The sequence below is a fragment of the Bidens hawaiensis genome, unplaced genomic scaffold (genome assembly GCF_021521415.1).
Source record: "Bidens hawaiensis isolate Kalapana, Puna unplaced genomic scaffold, B.hawaiensis_p1.1 tig00000190_1, whole genome shotgun sequence".
Taxonomy (NCBI): domain Eukaryota; kingdom Viridiplantae; phylum Streptophyta; class Magnoliopsida; order Asterales; family Asteraceae; genus Bidens; species Bidens hawaiensis.
In genome coordinates, this window is record NW_027491020.1 from 5,372,133 (window position 1) to 5,382,592 (window position 10,460).

A 10,460-nucleotide genomic window follows, 5' to 3' on the forward strand; every position below is an offset into this window, starting at 1 on the left:
TGAATGAGCTCCGTATCAATTAAATCAAGAGTTAAAATATTACAACAAAAAATGTTACACCAAATAATTATATATAATAATTAATTAGAAATGTTACAACAAATTCAATACATATATATGTACCAATATTATGCCTCTTACTAAACTAATGTAATATTCAGGTGTCAATTTAAAAGTACTTTTTATAACACGTCTTTACTATCAGTTAATGTTTAAACTAACACAAATGTTACACGAATATCTGAAACTCAAATATACCTTTTGGGGGATAATAACTAGCTTGAAATTTACTTTTTTTTGTACTATTGTATATGTGTAATGTAAGTAATTAATGTGAAGGTTGCCAAAAATATTAGTCCGGCATTAATTAAACTTATGTACGAGTAATGGCAAAGTTGTCAGTTTCATTACATTGTAATTATCATCTGATCCATGACAAATACCTGAATTCAAAGAATTTGCCTTCAAATATTCCAACTCCATAACTTTTATCATCCTATAAGTACCTTCACCATTTCTAAGAAGAAGCAAGTAAGCAAGCCATCATGAGTCTAGTAGCAACTCTTGTCTTATGGGTAGTGATCACATCGGTAATTATATGTACCGATGCAATCAGAACCCATGATGGATTTGGATTTGTCTCATGTATGAGTAATGCCATCCCATTCGTGAACACTTCACGTTACGTGTTCACACATGACATGCCAGTGTATTCATCCCTTGTGTCGTCTCAACACAACCCACGATGCTCAAATTCGACCAGTTCCAAAAGGCCAGTCGGAATTGTTACACCAAATAGCATAGCCGAGGTACAAGCGGCTATCATTTGTAGCCGAGAGCACGGGTTGCAAGTCAGGGTTCGAAGCGGGGGCCACGACTATGAAGGATTATCATACCTTTGCAAAACACCATTCGTGATCATCGACATGAGAAACCTTCGCTCGATTCGCATCAACATTAAGCAAGAAACCGCATGGGTTGACTCGGGGGCGACCTTAGGGGAGCTTTACTATAGAATAGCCCAAAAAAGTCAAACCCATGGGTTCCCAGCAGGGATATGCCCGAGTGTCGGTGTAGGCGGGCACTTTAGCGGTGGTGGCTTCGGTACTATGATCAGAAAATACGGCCTGGCAGCAGATAACGTCATTGATGCTTACTTAGTTGACGCCAAAGGGCGTTTCCTCGATAGGAAATCAATGGGTGAAGATCTCTTTTGGGCCATTCGAGGTGGCGGAGGGGCGAGCTTTGGTGTCATCGTCTCGTGGAAAATCAAGCTCGTGAGAGTCCCGCCAAAAGTCACGGTTTTTAACGTTTACAAGAACATGGATCAACACACCATCGGTATCATCCATCATTGGCAACACATAGCACACAAGATGAAAAACGAGCTCGTTATTAGAGTACTCATTCAATATGTGCACGGTGATTCAAATACTTCGGTTCAAGCGTTATTCAACTCGCTTTTCTTAGGGGAACTTAACGACCTTATCCCGTTAATGAACGAAACGTTCCCTCAATTGGGTCTAAAAGCAGAAGATTGTATCGAAATGAGTTGGATAGACTCGGTTGTCTTCTTTGCTAGCTTAAAGGGAACCCGGGAATTGTTAGAGAGTAACATGACCGACCCTTACGTGAGCTACTTCAAGGCAAAATCCGACTTTGTGACAAAACCTATACCACAACACGCATTTGTACGGATCCAAGAACAGTTCCATCGACAGAAACTCGTGTACATGATAATGGATCCGTACGGTGGACGGATGCACGAGATTTCGGAAACGCACATTCCATTCCCTCACCGAAGAGGGAACTTGTACAATGTACAATACTTGGTCAAATGGGAAGTCAACGGTGTTGGAGCAACAAATGAGCATATACATTGGCTCAGGGAGTTGTACAAGTACATGGAACCGTATGTCTCAAAACACCCGAGAAGGGCATACCTTAATTATAGAGATTTAGATATTGGAATGAACCCGCACACAAACACGAGTTACTCGGAAGCGAAGGAGTGGGGTGAGAAGTACTTTAAGGGTAACTTCAAGAGGCTGACAAAAGTTAAGAGCAAAGTAGATCCAGATAACTTCTTCATAAATGAACAAAGCATCCCACTTCATTAACACTAACAAAGTAACAAGCTGGTATGCTAATATAAGTATGATTTACGAATATTTCGGGGTTATCAGCGTAGAGAATCTCTATACTAGTTTCATGAATCAAGAATCAATGGCTTTGCTTCAGTTTTTCATCAATACCAAGTTTGTAATACAAGGAAAAGTAATTTAATTAATAAAAGTAAATGATGATGGACCAAAACTGAAACAAAAGAAAGTTCCTGGAACACTTGAGATCAACTAGTTAAAATCCCGAAACAAATAAGCGTAAACGAGCTCAAGCCTAAGTCGGAGTTCATTTAATAAACAAGCTCAAGCTCAAGCTGAGCCTAAGCAAGCTATAATAATTCCTTTTTTTTCTTTAATGTTATATCTAAACTTATTACAAAAATATCAATATAGTACGCAGTTTGTAATATACAAAACTATAACACATAATATAAATCTATATATAAGTAGATACAAGCCGTTAAAGAACATGGCCCGAGCCCGTGCTCGACTCGTTTACACCACTACTTAAATTTAGACATACTTGCCTTGCCATTTGGCCTAGAATATGCGTGGCGAAATGGTCGGGCTGGTTAACAGGTCAAAACTGTAAAATGTTCGGGCTGGGTAACGAGTCAAAATGAACCGATTTGAAAATAAAAAAAGGTTATTTTGATTTGGGCAAATATACGGCCCGATTAAAATGGTTACTTTAGTTGGAGTAAAAAAGGGTGGCTTTAAAAAATGGTTACTTTGGTCATGCTCCTTTTAGAATACTGACTTTTCAAACAATGGGCAATTGCCAATTGGGATACTTCCTGAACAAAATGGATCTTGCAAGCCACCCAATAACTAAAGTAATAGATTCTTTCAACAACTTAATATGAATGGCTAGCAAAAGTACATACCTTATGCAAACTATTATGTTCATTAATTAGGAACAACTTTGTATAATTGCTAATTTAAATGTTCGACACTACTATAGTAATGCTCAGGATATGCAATTTGTATTCTATAAAATTTATACCTGGTAAAATAGGGTGGGTCGGCTCAAAACTAGTTGATTACAGAATCGCCATAATTCTTCTGCGTAGCTGCAGCAGCTTATGCGGCCCTTGTTTCTAACAGAAATTACAAAAATACTAAGAGAATGCCTTATTTATAATGTAAATCTCAAAAACTTGATGACAAGTTTGCTGATACAAGTTTTTCTTCAAATGAGTGCATAACAGTTATACACTACTAATCATAAATAAAACATTCATTGTTTACAACAAAAAAAATAATAATAATAATAATAAAGAAAAATGGATAAAATTGGGTTAGCAGGTCAGCCACATCCATACCCAAGCTGACCCGTCACCCAATCCGCTCATCTTGCCACCTAAGTTGTTCAAAAAGCTCACGCCTCACTCAATATTGGCTCATTTGTAAACGAGCTGAGCACAAACCAGGACTTGTTAGGCTCAATTAGCTGACTCGCTAGCTCATGCTCAAAATTTTAGCTCGTAAAAATAAACGAGCCGAGCCCCAGCCCATCCTGTCTAGGTTCGGCTCAGCTAGTTCACAGCCCTGCTATAATTGTATTACGAGTCGATACTTTGACAAGTACAATTACAAACAAAAATAATATTCCTCTTTCATTAAGGCCACTCGTGTCTTTTGGTTCATGAATACGGCCAGCTGGCACTGAAACGATTAGCCTTCAAAATACTCAGTAAATCAATTGTCAATAGCTACAAAATTGATTGGTTACAACTACAGAAGACTTAAAGTGTAGTTGCAGTAACAATGGCCTATGCATTTCAGCGGCTAAGAAGCATCAGCAGTTAAGAGCCTTAACTGACAGTGACTTGCACTCATCACTCAACAAAGAAAACCATCTCCGTATACAATCAGTTGCAGTTGCAGAACTTACAGGTGGCAGCAGTTCGATACTATTCATACAAATATCCTTAAAACTGAGAGGTGTTGTACCCAATAAAGCACTTACAGCAGCAAACTGAACCGGGAAACTGATCTTGCTTGAAGCACTCTCGGATATAAATGACATTAATTTGACTCTTATACCCTCAACTTCAGCATCTTGAAATCCATTAGCATCAATACCAAGTCTGTAATATATAAAAGTAATTAACAGAATAATAGTATAAAATATTAACTACTCAAATGCAAGACAAACTCACCTTGCCATTTGGCCTAGAAGAACAAAAATAGAAGTCAAAGGAGTTTCCATAACACTTGCTTCCAACATCTTCAACAACACACTGATGATGTTCTTGCAAACCCAACTCCAGCTCTGCGTGTCAAATTATTTAGTTGGTTAGATCCACAAACCAATGAAAAGGAACTAAAAGATACACGATAACGTATTTATAAAAGAATATAAAAAGTCAAAGATACATTTCATACCCTCTTAGTTGCCAACAGTTCCAACAGAGTCAAAACATCATCCAAATCAGAAAACAAATCATCGGGAACTGTTAATGAATTGCATGACATGCGCATAGTGCAGTCACCAAGTTTCTTCAAGAGAAGCGATGCAAGTTCTTCCATGGAAATAGCACCAATAGAAAATGGACATATGGCGCAAGAAGGGAAGCTTGATGACACATTTTCCCTCTCATGATATATAACTAAAGATTTTACTACTGTCATGATCAAATTGTAGTCACCATAGGTTAACAATTTTTCTCCACATACATAAGCAAACACGTGTAGAAGAGTCGAAGTCAACGAACTGGTGCCGCGAGAGATGGTGTATGACAATTCACATAAAAAGTCAACACGGTCAAAAGCTTCACAAACTGAAGCTAGAAAAACCGCCCCAACCACCAACTCGTGCAATGAAGCTTTAGAGTTGGGTAATGATGGTGTCTCGGAACTTATTTCGGTACTGCAAATCAATATTTCTTCATTAATGAGAAAATCTTGAATGAGAGCGATAAGTTCTTCAAAGTCGCATGCTTTTTCAAACCCGGTTCTTGTCTCCACATCAGACATCACTGCAAACAGACGAAAACGAAATTGTAAAGCTTGAAAAAAATCTGAAACTATGATATCATAAGAAAACATACCTTTCTTTAATTGTCCAGAAACCGTGTGTATAATGCTCAAAAATTTCCCATCGTTAGCATGGTCAAAATTGGTCAAAGAAACGCTCGAGAAACTCTTCAAGAACAAGGAAAATAACACAGAGACTTTTTCCCTGAATAAAAAATATATAAACAAATAAGCACATCTAAATATATTACAAATTATCAGAGAAACCAATTGGTTACAGGATACTTACTTGGGTGATAGAATTTCATCTGCAGAAATAGTTGATATTATGTTTTTAACCAGCAAATCACTCCGAGAATACGCGCGCACTTCACTACTGAAAGATTTTGTCATGTGAAATATCTTAGAAAGACTCCTGGTGTTTCTGATCTCTGAAAATACAACAATGGACCAAGATTCTGTTGTGATGACAGGGGTCTCAGAGTCAGATGGTCTAGAATCTTCTAGAACAGTCAGACTGCTTTCAAACTCAATGGTTGGAAGAGTAGGTGAAAGAGGCCTTTCAATTGCAGCACGGTATCTTTCTTCCTCGACTTCACTATCCAAACTAAGCAACTTCATGCAGTCACCATCAAACATTTTCTTAAAATTCTCAAGTTCTTCGTTTACGACTATTTTTTCTTTGTTATACTCAATAAGCAATGGCTTGTCATTGTTCTTTGCACTTTTTGCATTTCTTGTTTCTCCCTGGGTACACAAATGCTCAACTGATTCAGTTGCATTAGGAAGCCGCTTTCGTTTCTTGGTGTTTCCATCATTATTTCTCGCTTTAAGAGAGCTTTTAACATTATTATCCGCCACCTCAGCATTCGCACTATACAACCGACAAATAGGCAAAGGCAAATGTCGATAAGAAAAAGATGACCTGCTTGAAACAAGGGCAAAACTGTCTAATTTTTTCCTGTTACACAGAGGCTCCATTTTAGAAGCAGTACCTGCGGTGGACTCGGTACAAGTCCCAGATAGAGGAAGAGATGGTGCAGAAGTATCTAAATTCGGTTTCAAATATTCAGACGATTTTGTAATCTTTGCAAGTTCTTTTCCACTTCCAGCCTGCATACATTGCCTCTTCAAATTCACATTCTCATTCTGTCAAATAAAAAAACAATGGTTTTATCAAGATATTGCAATGACTGAAAAATAAAGTTCACAATTATGTATAATATAAAATGAAGAAAAAAACAAACCTTTTCGAGGAAAGATTTACCTACATTGTTGAGGTCAAAACAGCCACAAAGTCCTACACGACTAGAAAACAAAGCAAACTCAAGCTTCAGTCGATTAAGTTCTTCTTCAACTGTTTTTTTACACTTCTTTTCAAGCTTGGCTACTTGATCGAAAAGCTTTACTCTTTCCTTTTCAAACTTCAATTTTTTCTTTAAAAGTTTCATTTCAGCAAAACTTACATTCATGGTATCAGTTGAATTTTTGGAAGAAACAAGATCCTGGGTGACTTTTTGTTTGTTATTAATCCGCTCCATGGCCTGAAGTTTATACATTTCTGCAACCTTTCTATTCTCTGTTTCATTATCCATATCTAAATTTGTCTTCTGTTTTACTTGCCCACGATTTTTCATATTTGTTTCATAATTTTCCATTTCTTTTTTCAGTTTGTCATACTTGTTTTGACACTCGTCTAACTGCTGTTGAAGACGAACAGCATTTTGTTTCTCCTCCAAAGCATGTTTTGTACTCATTTCTGCAATCTTTTGTTGTTCTTCGGCTTTCTTTTTCTCTTTGTTTGATCGTTTCTTTTCAGCTTCAAACTTCTTGTTCGCCTCTTTAAACTTTAAGCCCTCTGACTTTGCTTCTTCCGCCTCGCACTTTAACTTTTGCAACTGATGTGCAAATTCCTCATATTTTTTCCTTTCAACTTCAACTAGCTTTCTCTGTTCATTCGTTCTACTTTGTTCAGCCTTTAACCTTTCTTTAACTTTGTCAGCGGTTTTCTTCTCGGTTTCGGCTTTTTTTGCCTCGCAATCTGCTCGTTTTCTCTCGTTTTCAAGAAGCTCTTTGAGCCGACCTATTTCTGCTTCCAAATCATTATTATTTTTCTCAGTCTTGAAAACTTCAACCTCTGCCTGCTTGATTTTTGCAGCTTTCAACAATTCATCAGCTTGTTTTCTCTCTTTTTGTAGATCCTGCATTAGCCTTTTCTTTTCAGTTTCTACATTATGCAGCTGAGTTTTAAGATTATTTAACTCTTGCTCGGTCCTGATTTTGTCAGCCATGGCTGTTTTCTTTTCTTCTTGTAGACAAGTTATCTCCTTTTCTTTGTCAGAAACACGTTGTTTAAGAAGTATAAGTTGTTCACTCACATTTTGAGATACTGATGATCCTTGTTTTTGACTCAATGATAAAATCTCAGCCTTCAAGGCGGATAACTCATTCTCCATTGAAACACGTGCAGCTGATTCTTTTTCTTTTTCCTTGCGTTCATTGTCAGTCTGCAGCTTCTCTTCTTCATAAGCTGCAAACAATACAATGTTCAAAATAATATTATTAGTGCTATAAACCTAAGTTATTCATTTCAAATAAACTATATGATCCTAACATCTGCTCATTAAACCCTAAAAAATAAAAAATGATATGTTCCCTTTGTCCCTTCAATTTCATGTATATAAAAACACAAACACGCATACATGATGCCCGACATACGATTGCATAATTATGCATTTATATAAACATTTAAAAAGAAGTCCACAAATCTTACACATCTTAAATTTCAGGGTATCATCCTTCAACTTAGCAAACCCTTGGTCGTAAATCCCAATCGCCTTCTTGAGCGCCTTCCGACCTTTTTCGACTATGTTAAACTTGTCTTGCAATTCCAGGTATTTGACTTCCCACTGATGCATCAATCAACCGATTATCAGTATACAAAGACAAACAATGAACCTAATAATTAAATTACCGTTTTACAACATGGGTTGGTTGTAGATTCATTTGTGGATTCTTTGATGTTAACCGCCATGGATTCGGCTACCGCATCTATCTGGTGATTGTGATAAACCCTTGCCTGTAAAACCCTAACTCTGTTTGTTAATGGTGAGTCTTAACTTTTAATCGCCACAAGGTTTGTTTTTTCTCCAATTGACCACTATAGTTTTTGGAATTTGCAAAGGGTATATAGTGTGAAAACTGAAAAATGTAATATCCATATCCATATCCATATCCATATCCATATCCATATCCATATCCATATCAATGTGTGTGTGAATTAAATGTGTTACATCCTCTTGAAGTCAATTGTATACAAATCATTTTAAAATGAAATATTAAAGAAGACTATTTGTTTTTTAACGTCTGCAGGCTGCTAACAATTACACTAATAACAATTGAACTATTATGCAAACTAATCAATTTCTACAAACATTCAAATCAGTTTCTACAAACAATCTAATGTAAATTTTATTATTATTTTTTAGACAATACATAAAGTTTATAATTTTAAGTTATAAAACATTTTATGATTAGATCATCCGTAGTCCCCTTCATTGTTGCGGCGTTTTGGCTCCAAAACGCCGGGGACAACCTCCCCCCCCCACCTCCCCGCATTTTGGATGCGGCGTTTTCTACAAAACATTTAATATGTAATATCCATATCCATATCCATATCCATATCCATATCCATATCCATATCCATATTATATATAAAGCAAATCCAAGGGACCTCTTAAAATTTAAGAGGTACAACTTTTATTGTTTTATATACAATCCACGTTACATAAAGTTTTGAGATCTTAAAGGCAATGTAGTCATTTGTTATCTTATATACAGTTAATATAATTTGATTCAAAAATACTTACAAATATGGTCATTCAACTTAAATAAAGTGTTGCTAATATGAGAAATAGTTACATATTACCCCCTTATTTTAAATCAACTACCCTCACGACATTTAAACGACCATAATTTTTTCACACGTTAATATTTTTTAAAAAACATTACATCATAAAAACGAGTATTTTATTCTCTTTAATTTGAGTATAGTATTGTTATAGTTTTTCGGAAATAACATGTTACGTAATATTCGGTTAGACTGAAACATGTCGGATCATGCAGATTCTGGTCATGAGTCAGAACGGGTTAGGGATAAAATTGGTCGATACAAAAAAGGGTTAATTTGGTTCGGGGTCAAGTCCGGATGGTTCATATTGAAACTGGTATGATTAGAATAGGTTTCGGGTTAGAATGGTGTCGGGTTGGAACTTGGAACAGGTTTAAACCACCAGTTACGCATATCAAAAACCACGTAACGCGCATAACACAACTTTGGTAAGCAGTCAACTCAACGTCCCACACGAGTAAATCAGAGTAAGTTACGAGCACTATGTCGGTTACGCATATTTATGCCAGTCACGTGCATTCTAATGCCGGTTACACGTGTTCAATCGCCATTTCACGCGTATTGGCTTTGTTAGTGTTAAGCGTCCAAATTCGGGTTATGTGCGTACGGGCATCGGGTTACGTGCGTACCGGCATCGGTTACACATTCAATGTAGCGTTATGGCGTGTACCGACACCGGATTGTGCACGTACACGCATTGTGCGACACACATATCGGCACTGGTTAAGTGTTCAATGTCGTGTTACACGCATACCATAGCGAGGATGCTACGTGTTGGATGCAGTTTTTACGTGTCGGGCGATTGGATGCAGTTTTTACGTGTGTATCCCGCCGCATCGCGCGGGCACATGACTTGATATGATGTGTGTCTGATAATCTATACGTTCTAATAAAAGACTACAAGTTTTGTCACTTGTCAGTCCTACATTAAACCTCACCATTTTTAACAAATTTATAATAGTAAAATAATAATTATCATTTTTAGAATTTGTTAAGTTAATATTCACTTCTTATTTTTTTCCAAACATTTGATTTTATAATTGTCTTTTACTTTAATATTATTTTAATGACTATTGTATAACAACTGTATAATGTGTTTAACGGGTTTATTGTTTTCTTGTATACTGCTTATTTATTAAATATTGTATTTTCAAGAACTACTCGTGTAATACACGGACCTCAAACTAGTAATACTACTCTAATATGATATGATATTTATATAATCATGAGTATAGTGCGGTTGAAACTACATGTATTATTTTGTGTTGAAAATTATTACCGGATAGGATTTTTAACTTTTTTGGTTCTACTCTCGGTTTTGGTAACTTGGGTAAATTAGGTTTTGGACTGGTTCAAAGCTAGATTAACTTGGACTAAACCATTCACTATAGTTTAAAAAGTTTTAACCGATCGACAAAAAAAACATGAAACAATCACTAGAGAAT

At 36.4% G+C, this 10,460-nt stretch overlaps 1 protein-coding gene and 1 pseudogene across 1 annotated transcript; one reads left to right on the forward strand and one right to left on the reverse strand.

The window, feature by feature from the left end:
• The first annotated feature begins 637 nt into the window (after nucleotides 1-637).
• Nucleotides 638-2,120, forward strand: LOC143590379 (berberine bridge enzyme-like 22 pseudogene; annotated as a pseudogene).
• A 1,804-nt stretch (nucleotides 2,121-3,924) lies between these two features.
• On the reverse strand, nucleotides 3,925-6,617 carry LOC143590472 (uncharacterized). Its single transcript, XM_077070961.1, has 8 exons — nucleotides 6,572-6,617; nucleotides 6,353-6,405; nucleotides 6,101-6,254; nucleotides 5,395-5,979; nucleotides 5,180-5,310; nucleotides 4,515-5,107; nucleotides 4,289-4,401; nucleotides 3,925-4,216 (listed from the first exon to the last, which is right to left on the reverse strand). The coding sequence occupies exons 4-8, from the start codon at nucleotides 5,742-5,744 to the stop codon at nucleotides 3,925-3,927; spliced, it is 1,479 nt and encodes a 492-aa protein (XP_076927076.1). The 5' UTR covers nucleotides 5,745-5,979; nucleotides 6,101-6,254; nucleotides 6,353-6,405; nucleotides 6,572-6,617.
• Nucleotides 6,618-10,460: the final 3,843 nt, after the last annotated feature.

Excerpts from the sequence above, each read along its gene's own strand:
- LOC143590472 (XM_077070961.1), bottom strand. The coding sequence starts at position 5,744 with ATGTTTGATGGTGACTGCATGAAGTTGCTTAGTTTGGATAGTGAAGTC. Across the intron at positions 5,108-5,179 it reads TTCTGGACAATTAAAGAAAG|TGATGTCTGATGTGGAGACA; the intron begins GTATGTTTTCTT and ends GTCTGTTTGCAG. Across the intron at positions 4,217-4,288 it reads CTTCTAGGCCAAATGGCAAG|ACTTGGTATTGATGCTAATG; the intron begins GTGAGTTTGTCT and ends TATATATTACAG.